Below are 25,707 nucleotides of genomic sequence, written 5' to 3'. Positions count from 1 at the left end.
TCTGCTCAGGTGACGTTTATACACCATCATCTGATTTACAGCAACTGATGAGCTCAAATTTACGATATGCAATAAATCTTAGAAAGTAAAGGTCAAACCTGCTATCTGTTGGCATAATTGTTTTCTCACAATTTTGCTCCTCATTACAGAAATGACTGATCTCTCATGTATATATATATATTTGCTGCCATCTGCTGCTGAGGCTTAGCGACACGCACTATTTGATTAATTTTCATTCAAATTTTATTTCAGTACTCAAACTGACAAGTGATCATCTCTCATTCTCTCATTTCACATCACCAGCAGAAATGGCAAGGGAAGAGTCAGCCCCTTTTAAAGCCTAACTCATTAAACCCTTCCAACAATCCTGCCTGTGAAAACCTAGCTCAAATAGATCTTGCACTTCACCTACACTTTACTATCTCATATCAAGAATTGATTTCCAAGTTAAGTATTTTAGTTCATAAAAGAAACTTGTGCACCCCATAGATAAGTTAATCAGCCACTGATCACTCTATGATTAGCAGTCTAAGTGTACCACAAATTGTCAGAATGATACGCAAGTGGCAGTCTGGAAATCATCCTCCATCACACTCATGACTAGCCCATGGTCACCCCAAACTGTGGGTTCCTGATATCTGTCCTATCTTTTCCGATGTGGCAACCATGTTGGAAACACAGTATTGTTTCAGTGAAACTGTAATCTACCATCTTACCTGCATTTTCTTGACTTCAGGGAAGTCCCCTGCTGAGATATGGTATTCCCTTTGCAGCTGGATATAGATCTCTGGTAATCTGCTGATCAGCTCCTTCTTCTTGTTCTCTTTTCCAAATACAGAGGGCATTTCTTTTTTCAGATGGCTGATGATGTAAGCGTGAACCTAAGGAGCAGCAAAACTGAAATCAAGGCTACCGTTTATCTACACTTAACATTAGTGTTCTTCACCCAAGTCATAAAATAAATGAATGTTTCCGTAAGCTCAGGGAGAAGATAGCAACAATTGTTTCTGGAGTTTCATGTTTATATGAACAGTTATCAACCAGCCTTTGCTGCTTTCAGCACTCCTTTCAGGGGCAGAAAGAAAGCAAACATTTAAAAGAAATACATACGCACACTTGCAGTTTAAGGAGAAGCACAGTACAGCATTCTATCAGCACCAACAGTGAGAGAAAAAGCAAGGCCCCAAAACCGTATCCTGATACTACGTGCACAGATCACACACAGGGCACCAGCCATACTGGTCCATCTGCCTTGGTGGTAGAGATCTGTAATTCCATTTGCCTTGCCAGTTATTGTGGGAAGCAATGGGAAAACGCCTCGAGTAATCCAAGCATACTAAGTGGCAGGGCTATCTAATTGGAAGTGACACTGCATTCCTACCTATTTACTCCCAGAAAAGCGAGTACCTGTAGTCTGCATTTATGCAGCCACCAGAGGATGAAAGCAGTCAGTGTATTATAAGAACAGCATGCCATGGCTGCCTTGCGAAGCCTTAGGGAGAAGTAGAGTCTTTCCAGCATATAAAGACAGGCATTAATTTAGGACAAGTCCTAAAACACATCAGTACTTGCAGAGGTCTTCGAGTTTCCCATCTGCCACCAGGATAATCCAGCACTGCCATCAAAACGCCCATCCTGCCCATGCACCCTCCTTCCACCCTTACCCTGAACCATTCATGTCTTCCCCTTGGCACCCTCCCACCAACTGTCACCACCAAAAGGATCTGCTTGGCCACGGTGGGTGATTTGGCCCAGGACAGAAACAGCAGTTGCACTTCTTAACTGAGGTGAGTTCAGGTATTCCGTTTTGTGTGGACACTGATACTCGTTCTGTGCAAAGGCAGATTTCTTTTAGAAGCGATGCATACTATCACAATTTGACACAATCAAACTGCTTTCCTGAGCTCTGACCCAGCCAGGACCACTGAAGTCAAATGACCTCCACAAGAGAATAAATCTTTACAGAACTCACATTCTTCTTCATTAAAAAAAAGGATGCACCTGTTCCCAGAACAGAAGATACTTACAATTCTCACACACATACACACACACACACAGAGAAAAACACATTAAAAAATAAGAACCTCTACCAAACTGCTGAGTGGTAAAAAGCTGCTGTTTTGAAGACTAGGGGAAGACAGACTACCACAAAAAAGCATCAGTAGGAAAAGCGATTACACAGGTGTGGTGTAAGTATAATACTTAATACCTACCAAAACACAATAGAGAATGTGCCTTATAGTATCCTGTACAAAGCTTACACAATCTGTACAGGGGAAGTGCTCTCCCATTCCTTTCCTTACTTATTTAGGAGGCTTACTGGAAATGGGGAAAAAAACCCTCTTTTTTTTTAAAGAAAACAATTGTTTTAAAGAAAAACAATGCAGACAGTTTGTATTTACAAGTCTCCAATCACAACTTTCACACAGAATTAACTCCTCATATCTAAAAAAAGTGCATGCATTTTAATTGTACATAAACTTAAATTTCTACAGAGGAAAATAAAACAACACCAGAAAGAAGCAGGGTTTCTGCATAAACCCATTAATTTTTCTAATAGGGTATATTTGACTATTTCTCCAGAATGACAGAACCAATTCTAAGAGACTTTATAAATTACTGTAAGTAATTTTATGGATATTAATACTTCTAGCAAAACCAGAAAAGTATGTTTACAGTTTACAAGCACTAACAGTTGCACGTATTTACGTTAAGTGGTCTAAGGTCTGCCAGTATGCACATGTGTTTCTTGTAGATAAGAACAGTTCTGGTCTTTGAAATGAGATAGTGAGTCACAGGACTTAAAGAAAAAAAACCCAAACAACACACACTAATGCCTAAATTTCACAGCAAGTTTCAAAGCAGTTTGCTTTTGGTTACTGCACACAAGATTAAGAACAGTGGCATAGAAATAGGACCCCAAAAAAGTACCATGCAATGCTGTCAAAAATTGTTTTTGAGTGTCAGTACTTTAATTTTAGAAGATACTAAGACAACACTGGAAAAATTACATTGCTGCTTTCCTGCAGATAAACAGTTTATTCCCCTTCCACAGCTGTCTAATTAGCATGCCCCACGAGCATTGCATTTTGTATTCAGCTTTATCCATTTTTATTTTACATTACATAGTAATACCTAAAGACGATTCACCTAACACTTTTCCACTTTCAAAATTACTCTAACAAATGAAAGCAAAAAGCTGCCAACAACACTGAGAAGACATTGTGATCGTAGCAACTTTTAATACAACATCAACAGGAACTTGGTTTTAAACCGAACTTTCAAAGAATCAACCGCTGCAGGGTGCCCTAAAGCTCAGACCACAAAAAAAAAAAAAAAAAAGCATATCATTATATTCTGACAGTTAACTAAGCTGACACAGGAAATTGTATACAACCCCAAATGACTACTCTTATATCGATATAAGTGCAAGACCTCTTCCTTTTTGCGTAGAAGTACACATGAAAATGTGTTTCAAGACAACTGCATTAACTCAACTCACATTCTGTTTGATAACTGCATAGGAAATAGAATTTTTTACTTGTACCACCAGCTTTCTCCCCAAGTACTTCTGCGGTTAGTTTTCCTCCTCTTCCAAACTTCCAAATGACAACTCTAATTCTTGAATCAGCAATTTTCATTTTGTTCTTGAGCTTGTCAAAACAAGCAGATTAGCAGTGCTTTTAACTATTATTCTAACAGTAGCTGCAATACTACAAAAGAAACTCACTGCAGAATCAGAGAAACAGGCAAAGAAACGTTTCAGACTGCAACCAATGCTTATTCTAGTGAGGCTGTCAGAAGAAAGGACAGATGAAGCTAGCATTGTTAAGCAGGGAGTCTGAAAATTAGTGTAAAATATGACCAGAAGGTTTTACAAATAGGTAGTTAAAACTTGGTGACAATTCACAAAGCTTTGAAGTGACATCCACTCAAAGATAACTAGAGACCTATCAAAAAATTAAATAAGTTTCCAAATGTCAGCTGTAGACAGTCACAGTGTTGTCACACACAGCCTGCCCATGCACACTAGTTAGTGACTGTAAGCTGCACGCACTGCATGCACTCCTCCAGAGCCAAAAGCAAACGGTGACAGGAGCTACCCACACTACAGCGGGGCACGTAACTCATGTTCCTGCATAAAGAGAGATAGGTTTTTCCAGATACGGTAACAAAAAGTCTGTACCACCCAAGTGTCTCTGTGACTGGGAACAAAGAAGATACAATCTGAGAGGCTCCAGAGTTTCAATCTAATGCACAAGCACCTCTTCATTTGATCATTTCTCTGTGCTTCACTGAGAGCGAGGTTTTTAATCAGTCTTGTATTCCAGGATATAATATAATGCATTTAGTCAAAGTGTTTTTCCACAGCAGTTGATTGACAGTATGCATTAAGGCATTAATGTGCAAAAAAGTATATGGAAGGCTGCATGTGAATAGTTTTCGTTGTGTTTTTTTTCTTCTTTGGGTTTTTGGTTTTTTTTTTTTTTGAAGTGTTCTCTACATAACAACTATTGTTAAAAAAAAAAAGTGGTTTATCACCAAAAAGTCACATTGAAATTACCTCACTACGCAGTGTCATTAAAAAGAGAGAAAAAAAAAACAACCTCCCTTACCAAACAAACAATAGCTTTAATGGCCTAAAAAGCATTAAATCCCTTCTCTAAAGTTAGGGAGTCATCCCAGTACCAGTCTCTTATTTCCTCCTACTTGCTTCTGTATCCCGAGTACCTCTTTCTTGAAAAATGGACAATTTTATCCATTTGCTGAAAAACACACAGTTTATAGGTAGATAAAGACTGGGAAGGGTGAGAAAGGACACACTGAAAGAGACAGAAGAGACTGTTAATTTAATTAATTTAGGTTTTTTAATCTTTTCTTACCTTTGCAAGTCTTGCCCTCTTAATGAGATCATTGAGTTTTCGCACAGCAGCCTTCTGCGGGAGACTCTGGATATCCTCGAAAAGATCCTGTGCTTCAGCTTCAAAGAGTCTTCGATTCTCTGTGTTTCGGAGAGGATGGGCCCAGAATGAGCCAATGTAGACCCGCAGCACCTCTGGAGTGTTGATCACCTTTCCCAGGGACCACATGAGTGCACCGTAGACCCTCATCAGCTGCTGTGTGTCCACTTGGTCAGCCTTATTAAGCACCACTCGAATCTTGTCATCCTGGCCCCGGAATGATTTAATAGCCTCTGAAAACTCATCTGATATATCCAGCTTATGGGCATCAAAAAGCAGGATGATGCGGTCGACCCTCTCAGCAAACCACTGGAGGACTTGGCAGAAGTCATAGCCTGAAGGAAGAATACACTGTTACAGTCCTACCACTCAGAAAAGCAAGTCTCAGAGAAGGTAGGGCTAGGGACAGAACAAGGGGTCATAGCATCTACCTGGGGAAAAAGAGGTGGTGGACCCCCTGGAGCGGACTGCCTGTGGACAATGAGGTCAGGACAACTGTACCCTGCATTTCCTTGGACCAGTCTCACTATTATTTCTTTTTAAATAATTTAAAAAAAAGCCTTTGTTTTTTTATCACTGCGCTCCTCTCAACCTTGCCATCCATCTCTTATGTTGCTGTCTTCTGTGCTGCTGTGAGTTACTGTCTCACACACATGCTTGCCACCTCCCAGGAGCTCCGGTTCCAGCAGAGCGCCCAAGCCAAGCAGGTCGGTGGGGCTCTTACCGCAAGCTCTCTTCATCACTGCTAACACTGGCCACTTCCATAGCACTGCCTCTCCGTACTAAGAAGGAAAACAGGGCAGGTGCAGCACTCCAGTGTAAGTCAGCAACTAAATTTTGTATTTTAAAACCATTTCCAAACTTACCTCTCCTTGCATTGCAACACTTGCTGTTATTTCTACCACAGCAGCCTCAAGAGATAGAACTTAGAAGTGATGTGCCTGCTTTGCTGATGGCTTTGGGGACGTGACATGCTACAGAACACAAGCAGTGACCTTCCTGATCATCTGAAGCAAACTTTTTGACATTCTAAGGGAAGGCCTAATCATAGCACTTGTCCTAAGGCTTTTTAAGCGCAGCTGGTACCTAAATCCACACAGCAAACAGTATTCAGGAACTCCTTATTTAAAGGTGACACATAATCCACAGAGAGTCACTGCTAGTGATGTGGCATTGGGCTTGGCAAGGATGTGACTCATCTTGTTTGAGTAAGGAACAGCAAGGTATGAGCTGGGAGCTGGCATCCCACCCCTCCTCTTAGAAACAAATCAGAACTAAAAGAGGAAGCAGCCAAAATGCTTTTTTAAAAATTAATAATTATTAAAATATATTAAAAATATATAAATTTTAAAATGTTTTTTTAACTGTACTGGTGTAAAGTTAACCCAAACAGAATTGACAGGTTTGCTCCTAGCAGCATATACTTAAAATTCCAACAGCAAAGAAAGCTCAGTTACCAGGGAGCCCTCCAGGGTGTCTTTGGCAATTTCTCAGCTGTGCAAGATAAGCCTTTAAACTTCCAATCCCCCAGCAAAGAAAACCCACTTAGACTAGTCATGTATGATCCAGTTACCCAAACACTTCGTACATCTGGTCCAGACACAAGAGAAAGACTCTTCACCACTCCTCATTCTTCCCTAGCATCTTTGAAACAGTATAAATAAAAGGGTTTGGCGACACTGTGAAGCAGCTTAGCTTTTCTTAAAACAATGCTGGTTCGATCAAGTCATGATTCATTTTGCCTTGAAGTTGTTTGTCTTTAACAGGGAACACAAAAGCAAATCAGCTTTCTTTGCTTTCCAGCAGAACCTGACTAGGGCCAACATTAAGAAAAGCAGACACACACACAAGAATAGGGGGAAATGGTGAACTCCAGATTTGTCATAGAGCACACTCACACATGTTTAGCAACACAGGAAAGAACTGTCTTAAACCTTTTGCTGAAAAGCAACAGATAGCACATGAAATAAAATCCAGAAATTCTAGTTAATAGTAAAAAAATGCCCTCAGTTACCAGTCCTCGCTCTCCCATCTCCCCTCCCAAAAAAGAGATCATAAAACTTCACTAAATATCTTGCACAGACATGTCAAACTGAAAGGAGAGGGCTATATTAAAAAGGTGTTACTAGGATCCAAAAGGATGCAGGTCAGACTCCTTAACCCACTATACACACACACACAGGAAAAAAAAAAAAAAGCAGCCAACATAATCTTTCCTATTAAAAGGATTACTTTGTAAAGAATGCAAAATCTAGTCCCCCTCCAGATAACGCTGCTCTGGTGCTTTCATATGTTCTTTACTGCGACCAGTTCCTGAAAGGCTGAATGCAAGATGAAAGGTGGGGGCAAGGAGGAAAGCTGTACAAAATACAGCTGGAAGAGAATGCTTCTCACTTTACACTAACGATCTAATCAAAACCCGTATGAATAATTTACCTTTATAAAAATTTAGCAGGAAAGGGAGAAGGAAGATCTTGTATGTCACCTGCATGTAACAACATAGATTTGTGCACTGTTGCAACCAAGTATGCAGCAACCTGTTCAGATTTCACTCATGTTGAAGAAAATATGCTTGAAAATAAATACGTAAAATTGCAAAATGAGGCAAGTTAAATTCTGTTAAGTTTTCCACAAACAGATATGTGAGATGATGACTTATAAGGCTGGCTAAATTAATATATAAATTCCCACCACACAGTTGATGGATTTTGAACTGTAGAAACAATTATACAGTCAACAACTGCATGTTAACAAGCAATAAATTTGTTTAAAACATAAATTAAACATTTATGAAGCATTTGCTTTGAGAAAGAGAAGTCCACTTGCTGAAAGTGGGTAAGAGAAAGACCTCAAAAATATCTGAAAAATATCTATTCATTTTAATGAAAATTGGTCATTAGAAGCAAACTTATTTTACAAGCAGATTCAGTGGTTATACATTAGAGTATATCCAAACTACGGAGAAGCGATATATGGCTGAGTAATTCAGAACTGAGACACAAAGCATTTATTTAGGATCCTGTCACAAATAGTACATGTATGTGGATTGGGGCTTTTAAAGTTGAGCTGTGCTAAGTCAACCCTGATCACTTAAGAAAACTTGACCAAAAACATTTGGTGTTGATACTTCTCAGTTCCTTGCTGCTCTTCTTCAAAGGTTGTTGTTTCTTCAAGGGTTTGTTCGCAGTGACTGGTGCCAGCAACTGCGCATCCAGCCTGAGGACCTACATCTCACCAGGTACAACATCTATTTGCAAATGCATATTAGAAAGACATAAATCACCCTTGTATCCAGCTAAGTGACAGGGGAAAGCTACGATCCACCAGCTGCACTGCTGAGCTCTTGAGCTCGTCCCAAGCTGCACGGAGGGAACAAGCTGGTGCCTCCAACAGAAGCGTAACTGTTAGGCATCAGTAACAGGCTGGGCAGAGACTAGGGGAGAACAAAAGGAAACAATGTGGGAGAGAGAAAAAGTTGGAGAGAAACTGCATGTGATTACCAGCCCTTAACACTGATGAAAGCAATGATGATGAGCCTACATGTGTCATTAGCACAGGGCAAAGTACCAGCCCCATACAGGACAGACGCCAGTCACACTCAAAGCTACAGCTCTGCCGCTGTGCAGTACTAGCGTGGGTCAATTTTATGTGCCAGTTCGTAATAAAGATTTAAACAAACAGCAGGCTTTCCCTTGTGGGTGCAAGGTGAATAATTTCAGACTTGCCCTAACACCATCTCCCAAAGCCTTTGCAACTCAGAAAGCAGTAAGGGAGACTTGATGTGCTCCACCCATCCTCTCTGAGCTCAGACAGGATGTCCAGTTCTTCCACCCCTGGGGCTGGCACAGGAGAGAGGTGCACCTCACGTGAATGCTGCGATGAGGGGCCTCCAAGCTCAGAGAACAGTACCCACTTTACCAGATGAATCAGGTGGGCAGAGCTCTGGGGTGATCCCACCTGCCACTGCTGTCTACAAACCAACCAACCACAGACACAACACACAATTCAGACGTGCACAAGAGCAGCCTTTCCCCCCGCCTGACCTGCGGTTCTTCTAATGCTTTGCCACAGGTGAGTGTCTAAACTTCCCAGTCCTTCAAAAGGAGCTCAGTCCCACACAGAAAGATGCACTTTTTGCTGTCCAGGGTGAAAGTTTCCAGTTCCATTAATGAAAGCCTGTCTCAGTCCAGCACTCCTGGATAATACTCTTACTGCACTCCTGTTGGTAAAGTAATCCAAAGGAGAATGTGGTGTCCCACTGCAGGGGAAAGCCTGATACAGTGCTGCAGCTACATACATCACCTTACTTAAACCATGACATTTTCACAAGCCAGACTGAACTGAGAAAATTACCTGTATTTGAGTAACTCTAGTTCTAAAAATACAAGCTAACCATATCCTCCATTCTCTTCTGAGCTTTCTCCATATTTCTTAAAACCCTTGCATTCATGCCACTCAATCATGAACCAACCTCCCCTCTCCTTTCTAAAAGCAGTTCCTCCCTGCACCCTGCCAGACATTGCTGCTGCTTCCTCCTCTCCTTACGCTCATTGTTCCTTCCAAATCTTGCAGACCACACGCACATTTCTGTTTGACGTGGGCTTTGTGAATGTCAGCAGTGATGCTGCAGAAGCAGCATAGGGATGGGCATTGTCTGACTGGGGACAATGCTGGCACACGTCTGCACATTCCCCTCCGGCCACTGACGCAGCCCCCTGGACTGACAGGCAGGAAGCTTCTGGCACATCCTCCTGCCGGCAACATGAGCAGGAAAGGTGCATCAAGAGAGACAGCTTTGAATGTCGCACTCTGTATATTTTTGACCCTTCAGAAAGCGATCAACTCCTTCATCCAGAGCCTGGATGCTTTCCAGAGTTATAAATAAAATAGACCGGGAAGTGGTGGATATACTGTATTTTTTACATGGTCCCTTTACTGTTTTCCTGCATTTTAAAACTGAAAGTTAACACATGGGATTCCTTTCTTGATCTCAGAAGGCTTCATCTTACTCCTAGTGATAGCTGTCAAATTCTGTCATTATACAGGTGTAATGTCCATTCATAGGTGAATAGGTAAGCAGTTGCTCATGGCAAGATGGAAAAAACCCACAAACAGCAAAGAGTGAAGGTTTTACACTGAGGGCCTGTAATGTTATTCTTCCATCAAACACATTAAAACACCACCAGTAAGAAGCTGCTGCTCACAAATGTTAGAAATAAGATAAACTTCTAGAAAGGTATTTTAAAAACTCAAATATGACCAGACACCAATAATATGCAGAATAGAAAGCATCTAAGAATACTTATCAGGTGTTATTCAATGTCATATTCCATTACTGGATTATGAAAAAAATCTCACCTTGTATATACTATTTAGAAAACAGCAGCAAGATTCGTAAGAAAAAAAAAAAAAGTTTAAGAAAGAAATAGAAAGAAACCAAAAGCTTAAAAAGCCTACTGAACTATAAAATTTTGAAATAAAAAATTGTGAAACTGTCTGAAATAAATTCTGAAGAATCATTCCGTATATTTAGAGCTTTCCTAGCAAGCACAGAAAAGCATCCCTGTGTTTAAGTCTGTAATTGTCTTCACAGTGAAAGGCAATGGCAGTTCCCATAGCAAAGCACACCAGCTGCAACCTTTTTCAGTGAGAAGTTGCCAGTCAATTTAAGGGGTAACAGCACACAATTTGTAGGAAAAAAAAAGAAGCTTTGCTGGACCAAAGAACCTTCTCTGACAGAGACATATTTAGGGACAGCAGAAAACATCTTGTAGAATCCTGCTTACATTTGCACGCAGTGATGTAAAAAGTAATCAATGCAATTCAAACTTCAAAACATGCTAAACTAGACTTCTAGCATAAATATGTTAAAGTCAGTTCAGACTCCTGCAGGAAGCAGGTCACACAGGCCTCGCTGTGTGCAGCACTGCAGGACAAGTCATGTCTGTACTCCACAAAGCCACCTGTATGGAAACTACACAAGCAGACCAGAAGTCATGTACAGGAAATGTATCTGACTATGCAGTATTTCAGACATGGGTGAGCACAGTACTGCCTAATCATAACAGCGTGTAACAGGTCAATACAGTGACTTGTAGGTACTTCAGGTATGCTGATGCCCAAGTATATGAAACCTTAAACCTCGGCAGCAGTTGTCCTGCAAGCCCATGACAGAGACAACAGTGCTCTAAAGCTGACGCCCAAAACCTTATTTATGGTACAACCACACTGCTTAAAGCTAACAGCATACAGGACAGCCACACCTGTGATGAAAGATCTACACCAAGTTACGTATTCAAGACAACCTTTAGTACATTGGAAAAAAATTCATGGAATGCAATCTAGTCAATTTAAAGCCCATGAAACAGGTGAGAGTTTGAGGTTATCACTGAGCACTTGTCAACTTAGGTTAAAATCCACCATATCAAAGGCCAGGCCAGCTAGGCCATAGAAACAATTGATAAGGCACAAACAATCAAGAAACACAATTTCTGAACAATAAAGGAACAGCAGTCATATGTTTTGTTAAGTCACGAGAGCTATTCTAGATAGCAGTGAAGAGCCACAGTCCCTTAAGGAATGCAGGGCTACCAGTGAAACATTGTCTGGAGCGAAACACAACTCTGTCCCACACGTCAAGGCTGGGACTTCCGCAGCAATCCCTAATGGTGTTGAATTTTGTCACGCAATTGTTCACTTTTTCAGCAGCATATTTAATATGATGCTTTAGTTTCCTGCTTATTTCCTGTTTGTTTCCATGCTGTTCCAAAAGTGGTAACAGATTCTTGAATGCTGCCCAGCATTATTTTCCCTTGATTTAACAAGCAGAGAGGGGGAAAGATGTGGATTTCAGCTCCCTTTTCCTCCACCAAGAAAAACTAAGCACAATGGAGAAGTAGGAGATTTAAGACATCTCTGATTTTAGCAGACACTCTGTGTTACCTGCATCTTAAATTTTTTTTAATTTCTTAAGAGAAGATTTTTCAGGATTAAAGATCATCAGTTACACAGTTGTTTATTAGTGCCTAGAAATAAGAGTGCCAACATGCAGTGTTTGTTTTACTGATCTGGTTGAACAACATTCAGGCCTTTGATTGCACAGATGTTGAGCACATCTCTACTAGTTCACCAATATATCACATACAGGAAAACACAGGTTTCTTGCCATGATGAACACCTTGCCTGACTGTAAGAGCAATAAAGAGGACAAAAGACTCACATTCTGTCACTAAACAAAGAATCCAGAAACATCCAGTAGGCCAGTTTACTAATCAAGCACAGTTTACATTACAGTCCTAAGAAGTTAGTCTCTTAGTCTGTCAGTGCAATGTAAAGACAAGACTGTGCTTGCACAGGTACCATATATGGCACTCATTCTCAAAAATCCCAGGTGTGATATGTTAAAGAACTGATTATTTCCCCTCCCACAGATGTGAAACACCCATTTCCATTCTTAAGCAAAGGTCTGGAAACATAGGGCAGCATAAACCACATACTGGATCACTACGATTTACAACTTCACAGAAATCTCTTGACATGCACTTAAATGCAGCTGAAGGAAATAAGAAGTTATTTACATTACACTGTTTCAATAGTTTCTCAAAGACGGGTTAATTTCTTAAAACAGCACATTAAAAACAGTGTTCAGTTCATTGTAGCATTTTTGATTTATTGAATATTCTCATTCCCTCCTCCTCCTGCTACCTTAACTCTTTTGACTGAAAATTATATTATGGCATGACCAAGCAACCTTAAGAAGCAACACTAGCAGCTGTGCCTACAATAAAAGCAACTTTCTTATAGATCAACCCCCTCAGTTTTTAAACTTGACCAGCTTGAAGAGCTATAGCTATCATGGAGCATTTCTTCATTAGCTTCAATAGTATACATCAGAGTCTTTGTGGAAAGCAATTAAAATGATGGAAATAAGGATTTTTCTCAACAGACCATGCAACCATAAACATTTGCAGCCATAGCAGGACAATAAAAATCCCACCCCCCAGTTTTCAAGAGAAAAAATTCCAAACCCTACATCCAGCCTTAAAACATGGGTCTAACAGGCCTTGTAGTAAGAAAGTTTGGGGCACACCACCACTCAATACCACTAAAACAGGCCCCCAACAGATTAGGATGATGACTTGTCCCATACAGCAAAAATAGCAAGCTCAGTTATTTGCAAGCCCTGCAACTCACCTCTGCTGATGCGCTGCTTCTCTCCAGAAAGAATGCCAGGGCTGTCAATGATACTGATGCTCTTCAGTACCTGGTTAGGTAACTGGGAACACATGAACCTGCAGGAAAGGAGGAGAAAAAAACCAACATTAACAAGAGCTCTAGCTCACATGCAAACTGTCCCTTGAGAGCTCCCCTTTATGTACCTGCTTTTAGAAAGACTCGAGTGAGATTTAAAGAAAAAATAATAAAATTCTGACATCCTACTGAACCCATATGTCCAGTAACTGTTTTTGTTTAAGAAAACAAAATGTAAACAGACAGCTTCTCACAAAAAACAAATCACAGGAAAATCCTGTAGAGCCACATGTCTAAGTGCTGATAAAAGTCCAAATTTTGCAAGAGCCAACAACACGGGCCATATACGCTGCATTAAAAAGACTCCATAAAACAAATGTTTTGCTCAGACCAAAATTAGTATACACAAGAAACAACTCTTCATGTACAACAGCTTTTGCCCAAATTTGAAGAGATTTGAAGGACAAAGGAAGCAAGGCAGAAAGCCACAGTGACAGCACGTTTGTACTCCGGCCCCTGGCAGTCACCCTCCGAGCCACCCCCACCTCTGACCTGCCAACCTCCCAGGCAGAGCTCGTGAAAGGACCGAAAACAACCACACTTCTCCCACAAACCTAGCAAAAGCGTTCATACCGCCAGAGCCAGCAGTTCAAATTACGTACAGCATGCCCTAAACAATAACCTTCTGGCTCTGTGGCGGGAGGCATATTCAGTGGTAGTGTTATGAAAAACAATTCACAAGGGCTCACAGTGCCGTGCAGAACACCTCAGGCACTAAATCTGAGCAACTCTGATGCTCCTAGGATAGCTCATGACTGAAGACCTTGCCCTCCCTTCATCATGAGCTGCCTGCAGGAGATTTGCATAAGCCTTAATCGCCTGACCTGGCAGGAGCTGAAGGCCCTCCCGGGGGGGCACAAGATGGCCGCCCCTCCTCGCGCTGCAGAAGGCCTGTTACCTCCAGCGAGAGGGCATCACAGCAGCAGGTCCTAGCCATGCCAAAGCAAACTTCAAGAGCAGCAATAATCTGAGTTTGGAAGAGTTCAGACAGTCAAATATGGCATAGAAAAGGAAGATACATCAAAATTCGGAAGCTGCTGTGGGATGGTTAATGACCCAGCTGATTCAAAGGAAATCAGGAAGAGTAAAATAATCCTTACACCTCGCTTCATCTTGTTTTTCAGGTGACCTTGTAGCAATGAGCCTGAACAAAAGCACACAGCATCCCATCTTGGGTACAAAAGAACAGCAGCATCAGCTACACCTCTCCCTTAAACCCGGGGTGGAGTAGGTGGGGAAGCAGCAGCCATCTCTGCCTGATTAAACCTGAGGGTACATAAACAGTACTCTCCTTTTGGGGTGTTGTTTTTGGTTTGGTTTTTTACTTGTTTCTTAGTGGAACACCAGGTGTAGAAAATACCGCGCATCTGAAGCAAACTCTTCCACTAAGGCTTATTTTTTACTAGCTTAAGAGATGCTTCTGAAAGAGCAGTGAGGTACTATTGAGTAAAATGAAGTTTTTTGAACTTTCCAAAACCTAAAGGAGACACTACGTTAAAGCAAACACATTTTCTGGAAGTATAGTGGATATGCATAAGGGACAAAGAAAATACATTTGACCATGTCAACCATTACCAAAATAACACATCACTAGTAGGTACAACATGAAGTAGCTTTCATAAATTTGGAAGTGTGAAGGCTGGATTTTCACGTATGTTTTTTTCTTATCACTTTATTACAACCCTAGAAAGCCCAGTGCTTGTTTAGTATCACTGAGATGCTTCTAGACCTATCTTATAGGAAGACGGGCACCATTATTTCAGCTGAACAATACGGCAGTATTTTCCCTTTGCATCCAATTATGCATCACCAGAACTGGGACAGCTGGAAAAGACAGTGTAAGAAAAGAACTACAGGCCTCAGAATGTAAAGAAAATGCAGTCTCCGCAGCAGTCGCTAGTGGCAAAGGGAGGAGGAAAGTATATAGGAAAAGGAAATAAAATAGAAGGATAAACTCAGAATTACCTGGCTGTAGCTTTTAGAATATATCCATGATGTAAAGACAACACATCGGTTAAAAAAAAATATCTTACATCAAACTAATATTTCAGACAACTTAAAACTGTAATCCTAGCTGTATTTGAATATCTCTTTTTGACATTGAGACTTGGCTCTGACCCACTACTTCCTGTATGACCTGCATAAAGTGTCATTTTAAGTGCTGCATCATCAAAAGATAAACTACATACTGCCTACCTAAATGACAACAGACCTTAACAGAAAACGCATTACAAAAATAATTGTGTGAATGAGATCACTGTAACTGCTTGTGACACATTAGACCTTTGATCCTGTCATGTTTTTCATGTTACGATAAAACGATTGTTAGAGAAAATGAGCAATAATAGTCTATCCTTGCAAAAATTAGTTACATTGTTTGCAAAAATGAAATCAACAACCTTGTAATCATCTTGATTTTATATTATTTTTTTAGATTAACTTTAGATGACTCAAAGACTCTAGTAAAAATTTATACTCCTTTTTGTGTCCATTCAGATACCCATTGGAATAGAGCAGGACCACGAGTTTCTTCTCAGCAGCACCAACTTATTTCTGTGATCTTCTGGTATGCTGCAATATTCTTTTGTCACTTTAACTAGCATCCAAGGGCACACTAGGTCCTGTCCCTGCCTCCTTCACCCCCTGCTTTCCTTAAAAGTACTCAGGAGAAGTAAGAGACAAGTTTCTACACTCAGGAGCCTTACAGAGACATCTATCACAAACAGTGAGATACAGGAGAAAATACGAAGGGGTCATGGGAAAAAAAAAAAAGAGGCAAGGTAACATCAATAAATTAGTACAGCTAATTAGTAAGTACAAGCCTTGATGGGTGCTACTGTTTTTAGTTTCTCCATTACCTCAGTCACTATTTCCTTTCATGTTACATTTAGATGAAAAGGTCACCAAACTTTGCAGTCTAAGCATCCATAGCCTTAAATTCTTCCATAAAGCAAAACACTAGGATTGGGAAATAATAATAAAAAAAAAAAGTGGGGGCGTGAAAGAAAGCACGTAGGGAAAAATCTATTAACACAGGAGTGAAAAATGTAATATTGGGTATAAAGGATTTTCTGCATGCCAAATGAGAGGAGACAAAGTAAAATACGTAGTACGATTGCAGGTAAGAACAGGGCAAGGTAACTCAAAGATACTGAACTGAAGTCCAAGATATCTTCAACTAGGTGAAGTTGGAAAGAAAAGGAGCTAACCATTTTTTAAAAAGCAGCAGTATGATCAGAGTGGCAGACCGAGGGTGATGCTAGGGAAATATAAGCACCTAGATCTCCATTGCAAAACTAAGGAGTGAATGTGACTGTTGGGGAAGATCAGGCCGCTCACAGCACTGCAATACAACAGCATCACAGTCACCACAAGAACTGGAATAATTTAGGCAGTTATTTTGGATGTACATCTTTTTAGCTAGCAAATAATCTTGCTTGCCTAAGATTCAGGACCTGACACAAATAGCTAGACAGATGATTTAGCCAAAAAAATTATGCGCATGCCATTCATCCAAATACAGCATTATTACATGTTGCGTGTAAGTACTTGAATATTGTGCAAAATACGATTTACAGTACAATTACATTAACTTTGTGCACAGAGCACAATGGTGGGAAAAGAGAAACAGAATAATGATTGGCGGACAGGACTTCACCAACAATCTCACAGAAAGGGATCATGGACCACAAAATTATTAATTAAAATGGGACTTGGCTGCAGCTTCCCACAGTACATATGCCTATCTCTCAGCAAAGTGATAGCCAAGCCAACTATAAGCAGCTACGAACTTTCTTCTGTGAATAAGCACAGCAAGAGATAAGACTTGATGAACTTTTAACACATATGCCAGTGTTTATCAGCCAAACAGGAAAGTTTATTGTTAAAAGAGAACCAATTTAGATTAATTGGCTTAGAAAGACAGGCCTCTCTGTCAAATACAGGAAAAAAACAAGTGGATTTCTCACACAATGTGAACAAAGTTATTAATAACTTTTAACTGGAAATATTTAGCCTGCTACTTAAGTTACCTACAGCAGAACTCATGGCTTCTGAACAACTCTTCCCTTTTTTGCAAATATGCGGTAGCCATTCAGAAACTAAGACTATCATCCTGGTCTATGGGACTGCGTGAAGACAAGCCAGTCAATATTTAACACTTAACAGTTGAGTATGTATTTATGCAGAAGGCGTATTCAAATACTCTCCATTCTTCTAGACCTTTTTACATATCCCAGCAATTCACAATTTTAAAGAGCTATACCAAGACCTCTGGTGATACCAGCAGAAAGGAACAAGACAGCAAAGGGAAAATATTTTTTGCCTTATTTTGGACAGTAGTTTTTAATAATAGTACTCATCTATCAGTTTTATTGAGCAGGAGAATTTGTGCCCAAACTGATCCTAAGTTCCAGCTAGTGTAATGCCTTATAAACAAGTCAGCTGGTGGAGCATTTCAGCAATTCTCTGTGAACTGCTTTTAACAATGATTTTCTGTTCAGATAACTGAATATATCGGTGGTAGTGCTACCACACCCTAGTACTGCCTTTTTTTTATTTTTTATTTACATGAACTGCCACCACTCCTGCTTGTGTTTGAATATTTACTCTATGCTGTGCACAACAAATACAGTAGAAAAAGCTTAGTAAAAAAACTTGATGCTTGGAGATGGTATCAAGCAGAAATTTAAACATAAAAATCATGACAGCAAGCAAACAGATCTCACCTGTTCAGGAAAGCATTTCCAAAGCGGCTAAGTTTGCGGAATGGCTTCTTAGGATCAACAACTAGGGCATTTCCAGGAATGCTTCCTTCTGAATCTCCATACATCACAGCAATAAAAGAATCCGTGGTGGGCTCTGGACCGATCCGCATTCCTGGAAAGTCTTGTTCAAGCAGGTATCTAAAGATGGGGAAAACGTAAAGTAACAGAATGAATGACTGGGAACTATGGCAAAAGCAAATACCTATAATTCGCTTGAAAATACTCAAGGATACACACACTTTAGAATAATAAAAGTACAATTTTCCTGCATTACATTAACTGGGTGGGAGAACAAAAGAAGAACTGAATTTCAGTTTTTGATCCCAGTGCTGTAGTTTACACTACAAGACACTGCTGCTTTTGTGTGTGTTACCAAGCCTACGCAAGTGCTGCTGATACTAAAAAAGGAGCGGTTTGAAACAGCACATGAGCAGCATCAGTTTGCTGACAGATCGAACCCTTTGATTAACTCAGTATGCTATTTACTAGTTTCAACTCATCTTACCCAGGCAGAGATAAGACAGTTATGAGATAATACAGTTAAATCTGTTTGGGAGTGAGGAAAGGATTTTTTCCTTTTGACTTGCATATCAAAAAGTAATTGTTAACTTAAGTCAGACCTGCAGAACTTGACACCTAACAGTAAAGTACTTCCAAGATGCACTGAGTCAGGCAGCGCTGCACCAACAGAAACCATTTTGCATCTCCCTTTGATTAGTCCACTCAGATGCAGAGAGCACATACTCACAGGGCCAAGTCTGATACACCAAGCCTTAACTTTCCAGACAACAAGGTCTCAAATGAAGGACAATGTATTTAAATGCTAAAGCTTAATGGAACCAGAGCATGTATGTACAGAAAAAGACTGCCTGCATCCCTTCCTGGATGGCAAGTGAGAAGCAAAAGCAGCCCCAAGCCTCCAGCTTACAATGCTCCTGCAGCCTACACTATGGTAACTGCCACTTTTCAAAAACAGCAGCAGACAACCCAGCTGAACTTGAAAGTTTGGGGGCAAGTTTTTCCTGAAAAAATATTTTTCTCTCCTCTTTTTAAGAAAAACGAGTGCTACTGTCCTCATTCACAACAGCACCATCTTGAAAATGTTCACCTCAAAACTAAGACCAAATTGTTTTCAAGTATGCTGTAGTGTGACATTACATGGAGCATTAAAATTCTCGAATAAAGTTCTCTCATACTTAACTGATTCCATGGGTTCCATGTCATCCTGGAGTTCTTAAGAACTCCTCACAATTTTAACCAACTATAATTTACTTTTTTACATAATCAAAGCTGGATTTAAATGAGAATTCTTCTTCAGGCACAGGTGATGGTCCTGCATCCAATGACAGCACATCTATATTAACATCAGTCTTTGAGTAATAGGTTTGTTCTGGCCCTTAATCCAACAGCTCTATGCCTGTTCTGCTGTCATTTCGTAAACCAGTATTGATTTGAGAGGACTTGCAGACTACTGTTGCTGCAAAAAACATTCTGCAAATTGTCTTTAAATTCAGTGCCCAAACATTCACAGACTTTATAGATCAGGGCACAGAAGCTGAATTTAAGGAACTAAATACACACTACACATTTCAAAGATCGTTTTCCACTAGCCTTAGCAAACTGGCTCCCATCAGCTCAACCTATGATCTGGGAGACTTAAAAGCATAGAACAGTTACTTACTTACGTGAGATTTCCTGCAGTTTTCTACTTCCAAACAATTTTTTTAAAAAAGCCAATGCTAAAAACTGTGAGAAAGGAGGTACATAAGAACAGTCATGCCAGAACATGCCAAAGTCAATTTGTTCTACTTACAGAATAAGCTGTACCTAGTACACAGTAACAGGGAAATAACACTAGCCTCTCCCCAAAAGCAAAAAAAAACAAACCACCATGGGTCTGCTGAACAATGCAACGGCCACCTCATCCTATGAAGTAGATCATGTAACAAAATGAAGACAAAACTGTTTTGACAGCTCAGCAGTTGACCCCTTTACGCATGGAAACCCAGGGCTTTCAGGTGTTACAGCAAACAGCTGAACTCCCCAACACTCAGAAGTGTGCTCCTGCCTCCTGATGGAACACCACAGCAGACTAGAGCCCTCTCGAACAGGATCCAAAAGCCAACTCTCAAGAGCCACTACTGTTTGCAGACTGGACTTATCCACAGCATTGTTTTTGAAAGATCAGTTATACTTTTATCTTCCAAAATAAGATTTTTTTTTTTAACTTGCCAAGATAAAACACTCCAAAGTCTCTCAATTCTACTCTTCCTCACTGCCCATCTTTTAAAAGGGAAAGTATCTCTAAGATACTGGTAACCAAGTTATTTTCTTGACAGGAATGGTCATTCCCACACTTCTGCTGACAGAGGCAGCAATTCATAAGGTGGCAACCCATATGACAAGAAGTTCCCAGAGCAGCAAGAAAGAACACTGTACTGAATCAAATGCACACAAGAGAAGTGCCAGAACTCAGGTCACAGAAAACTACCTGATGGGACCTGAATGCAGGGTAAGACACCTCCACGCTAACAGGGTAATTGCTATCCATCATAAGCTTGTGAACCTGCCAGGCATAGCTATGGACATTCAGTGGTGGTGGCCTTTTAGATGGCTGAAAAAAAAAATAATCTCACGGGGTACTCATGAAGTTGCTGCACATGTATTACCTGCAGAATTTACAAACAGTTGGATGTATGGAACACCTTTCAGTACTTCCAACATCTGTATTTTCAGCTCAGAACCCGAAGTATAAATTCAGATTTGCTCGTTATTGAAATGACTAAACAAGAACAAAGCACTACTGAACTGCAATGAACTTCCAAGTTATTGTCACAGATGCAGCTTCAAAAACCAGGCGCTCATAGCGGTGACACCCCAGGAAGGCAAGATCTCCTTCAAAGCGCTGAGCTCCCCCCAGCCCCAAACAGTCACAGTACTGAGCCTGGTACAGCTATTCAACAGACACAGGAAACACTTTGCAAGGCAGGTATTTTCCATTAAGACTGCCTCACAGTTGCATACCAACAATCAGCACAGACTAAAATAAACCCTAGTTCTTGAGCAGTGGTTTTACAAGCTGTATTGTACTTCCTCTCAGCCTGAAAATACCAGTTTCACTTAGCCACACAGAAGGGGTGAGCAGTTTTCTGTAAACTGAAAAGCTGCAAAGATTTTTGTACAGTATGCTATATTAACATAGGAAAATACCTGGATTTTCAGCGGGGAGAGAGTTCAAAAAGGTTCACAGGAAGAATGCTCAAAAATAGCAAACGTCCCAAAGACAGTCTGGATCAAACAGCAGACATCCTGTTGACTGTCTCCCTTTGTTTTCACCTGGGGGCTATAACCTTTCTGCTTTGCCAATAAACATTCATCTACCTTCCTTTGCAAGATGTATAGCCAGACTATAGGAAACTGGTTTACAAACCGCCAGAAATAGCAAAGATTACTCACAGTTGCGGATACCAGTAATCATATCTTAAGTCTAAGTGCTTTCGCTAAGCCATACTAAAGCATAAACACAGGTGAGCCAGACAGAGCGGCACTGCACAGGGACACCCCGTGATGCACTGGGAGACAAACCCGGGTCTCCTTTCACAGGGCTGCTCACCTCCTTACTACATATGCACCCAAATCCTCCACACTATTGTTTTTTTAAACGCAACAAAACTAGCTGATGTTTGCTTTCGTGTAAGAATTCTGCTCCAAATAAATAAAACTTTCACACAGAGCTAGTAACAAAGAAGTTCCAGCCTTCACCCAAAGAAACCGAGGGACATTTTCCCCCCTGAAGAAAGAGGTGCAGCCATACAAAAGGGTGTTTTCACAACACCCAGCTCAGGCCGAGTTAAACAGAAGGAAGTTTACCATTTTAACCTCTGAATAATACCTGTGAGCAAAGTAAAAGCACAGCCTGGCAAGCTGAGGAATTCACTTCTGTTTTTCCTCATCTTGGTAAGCTCTTTTTAAAAAGAAGTCAGTCTCTCACACTTTTAAAATAGAAAAGTTACTACCCAGTAAAAAAGTATTAGACTAGAAGTTTAATTCAGTGTTAAAAGGAAAGAAAAAGGTCAGCAACTACAGACTCACTGGTACCGACCAGCTCCTATCTCTTTTTCATACGCTAGAATTCTCCTCTCCTGTCCCTCCTTTCCCTGCTTCTTGCCCTAAAGCAGCCAGGAGAACTGAAAGAATTATAGAAGTTGCAGGCCAAGCAGCTCACATGCAAAATAAGTATCTGGCCTCCCACCCCATTAAAAACAATCAGACAAGTATTAACATTTGGGCCTGGATTTGTCTGTTTGAAGTGTCAGCATTGTCAAATGCATGAATAACATATCACCACTCTCCACCTTAGAGAAACCCCGGCCAGTTTCACTACACTGTTCCAAGTGCAAAGAGGATAAACACTGTAAAGTGAAAAAACAGAAGAGCTGCTGGAAACCTGGAAGCGTTTGTTTGCATATCTTAATCCCTAGGGACATTCACTCATTGCTAGATCAGTGTTTTCCATGAAGACTTAGTGGAAGGAACTGGGTGGATGTGGATGTGTCAGAGGTATGAAAATGTGAAGCTCTCATGATAACGTCTAAATCAAAGTAAATCCCAAGTGAGTTGTTTGTCAACTAAACAGAATTGTTATGTTCACACATAAACTCAACAGTGAACACTTAAGCAGCTCTAGTATGTCCCCCTGACTATGAAAAGGAGAAATGTGGAACAAAAAGCACTTTTAAGATTTAAAATAATGACTGCTTGTTAAAAGGCTACTGGGGAAAGAATCCCTATAGTCCAACTTCATTCTAAGAAAAACTATCTACAATAAACCTGAATTATAGCAATCTTGAGAGTGCATACATTTTTCCCATGGGAAATTGAGCCTACCAGAGGGGAAATTTATTTGCTGCTGACCTGGATCCTGTAATTTTTTTCCTCATATCCCCTCCTAAGTCTCGCCTTCAGCATACAACCACTTCCCTTTTTCTGCTTTTCTTTTTCTCCTCTAAACTGGATTTTGAGGAACAGTCACTGTGACACTATTGTCTAAGTTGCTGCCCGTCTTGAATAGAGTATTTTCTCATGCTGATTCAGCCAATTATTATCTATTCTATAGCAAACACTGATGTAATGAATGTTCATCGTGGTGCGGTCAGACCGCAGTCCTTTAGGAGCAGTAACCACTGTTCTACTACTGAATGCAGCTCAACAGTCAGCTCCTGTCTTCTCTGATACCTAACAAGGGGTTAAACCACTCTGCAATCTACAGAAAATGGGAACAGGAGAACGGGGTAAGTGTGTGAAGGGAAGGGCACATCACGGTAGAAGTCACCTCCTCCATTCAGTCAGGTATTTTAATAAAATGCATGAGAAAACGTCTTTGAAAGCTTGATCTCTGTCAAATTTGTCTGGGCATCTTCGACCAACAGTGACCAGTGCTAAAAAAAAAGCTGGAAATAGCTGTGATAAGCGAAACTTCTTTTCTCATTCAGACGGTACATTATTGTCGGTCAACGTGATTGGCTCAGTATTTTATGGTTAAGGGGATAACAAGTTACTCACAAAGCAACAGTACCGAAAATACATCTAAGGCACTGCAAGGAATAACATTTCTAAGCACAATATGGACAAAAAGGACAAATATGGACAACTGTAAAGGACAGAAAACTTGGATGTATCAAGAACATGCATTCTCATCCAAGGCAAACTCTTGCAGGAGGGGAAAAACGTTCAGATGAATTGCCAATGCCACAGCAGCGGACAGGCAGCTACGGATTTGGGACCCTTCTGCCTCTGTAACACCCGTGCCCTCGCTGCCTCTGTAAGCCAGGTAACAACGCTTACCTGGAAACATATACGGACGAACAAAGCAAATGTAGTTTCAGAAAAGAAAACGAATCAGCATGGCTACAGAAACATTAGGAAAATCCACATCACTCTCCCCACTGACACATGCTTTCTTGTGACTACCTCTGGGGATCGTGAAACTGAGGTTCTTTTCCTTTAGTTACAGCCCAATTTCTGTTTTTAAAATAGTTCTCTGAGGGAAACCACTTTAACTTCAGGAATTCAGCAATAATCAGTACAGAACCAAGTTCAACTTCAAGCTTTCAATTAGCTAGTTGTAAAACCAGAAAAGAAACACCATTAGCTCTGCAAACAGTTGAAAGCTCTCAGGTGAGTGAGGGTAAACACGGGGGGGGGGGGGAGGTGGCAAGCCTTTTGCACTGCAAAACGAAAGCTGTGTTTGGGCAAGGCTCCCCATAACCTTTGGAGCCGAAAGAGAAACACTGTAAAATTTACAGAAGAACTGTAATGAGCTTCAGATATGAGGTCAAAATTTGGTCCAAGTGATCACTCAGTATCTTTTGCAGAGTTTTGAGTAACTTGAGGCTGATGATTAAGGGGTAGATGAGAGGCAAACACTCTCAAATACGTGCAAAATAGTCACAAAGCTCCTAACACCCGAGGCACGCTTCAGCCCCCTGAAATCGGTCAGTAACAAACTGGGCAAGAAGGAAGCCGGGACGGAGAAAATCCTGCAACAGCAGCAGCGGCGTGAAGTTGCCATATTAGTGATACTGCTGGTTGGCGGCACTTGTCGGGGGGGGGGGGGGGGGCGGCAGGAGGACCGCCCAGATACCGTGTGGTTTTTTGCCCAAAATTGTCGTCGCGTTTCTCTCCTGCCTTCACATCCAACCGACGCACTGGACTAGTTTTGGGAAAGAAGGGGGAAAGAAGGTTCGGCGGTCGCGGCAGCCACGCCGTTTCGGCGGAGGGCCCGCTCCCCCGGCAGCGGCCGAGGCGTTTCCACGCAGCGAGGCGGGCGGAAGCAGCCGCCCAGGCTGCGCTTCCCGCCGGGGCGCCGGCCCGGCAGAACCCGCTCGCCCGGAAGGTGCCGGCAGCCCGGGGCGCGGCGCACACCCGCGGCCCAGCGCGGGGGCTCCGGCACCGGCCCCGCTCGCCGCGGGGGCACGGGCGCGTCCCCGCCGCCGCGGCTGCCGGGCAGCGCTCCGGCCGCTCGGCGCTCCCGGGCGGGGGCCGGCGGGCGTTCCGCGGGAGGGGGCGCGGGGCTGCGGCGGGGTCGCTCACCGGATGAACGTCGTCTTGCCGGTGCTGTACTGCCCCACCAGCAGCACCATGGGCTTGTTCTCGAAGTCGGCCTCCTCCAGGGCGGGCGAGTGGAAGTCATGGAACCGGTAGTGCTCCTCCAGCGGCAGCAGCTTGCGGAGGTAGAGGTCCCGCAGCCCCCCGGTCACCGTCTGCACCACGTCGCCGCCGCCGCGCTCCCGCCCGCCGCCCTGCCGCCCCAGCCAGCTGAACATCCCGCCGCCGCCGCCAGCGCCCGCCGCACTGCCGCCGCGGGCACGCAGCCGGGCCGGGCCGGGCGGGGCGGGGCGGCACCGGCCGTGGGAGGGGCGGCGGCGGGGTCTGTGCGCGGCCGCGCCCCTGCTGCCGAGCGGCGGGGGCTCTGCGGGGTGGGGATGGGGTTTGCGGGGGGGGGGGGGGTGTTGCAGCCTTTGCGGACGGGCTGATTTCTTTGCCCGCGCACACACAGGTCCGGCCCCGCTGCCCTTCAGCGCCGAGCTGTCAGCCCCTTGCCAGGCAGCCGGGCCCCTCGTGCGACCCCCTCGTGCGAGCCCCCGCTCCCCGCGGCAGCCCCGGTAGCT

The 25,707-nt window shown here is 42.2% G+C and overlaps 1 protein-coding gene across 1 annotated transcript in view; it reads right to left on the bottom strand.

Moving 5' to 3' along the window:
• Nucleotides 1-25,434, bottom strand: part of EHD4 (EH domain containing 4) — a 30,957-nt gene extending 5,523 nt beyond the window's left edge. The window contains exons 1-5 of the mRNA XM_056344845.1: nucleotides 25,130-25,434; nucleotides 17,999-18,175; nucleotides 13,155-13,252; nucleotides 4,884-5,296; nucleotides 717-881 (exon numbers count right to left, since the gene is read on the bottom strand). Coding sequence (XP_056200820.1) covers nucleotides 717-881; nucleotides 4,884-5,296; nucleotides 13,155-13,252; nucleotides 17,999-18,175; nucleotides 25,130-25,362 — 1,086 coding nt within the window. The 5' untranslated portion in view covers nucleotides 25,363-25,434. The remainder of the gene's footprint in view (nucleotides 1-716; nucleotides 882-4,883; nucleotides 5,297-13,154; nucleotides 13,253-17,998; nucleotides 18,176-25,129) is intronic.
• Nucleotides 25,435-25,707: the final 273 nt, after the last annotated feature.

The sequence above is a fragment of the Falco biarmicus genome, chromosome 7, assembly GCF_023638135.1.
Source record: "Falco biarmicus isolate bFalBia1 chromosome 7, bFalBia1.pri, whole genome shotgun sequence".
In the NCBI taxonomy this organism is placed as follows: Eukaryota; Metazoa; Chordata; class Aves; order Falconiformes; family Falconidae; genus Falco; species Falco biarmicus.
This window is presented reverse-complemented; position numbering and strand designations above follow the sequence as displayed.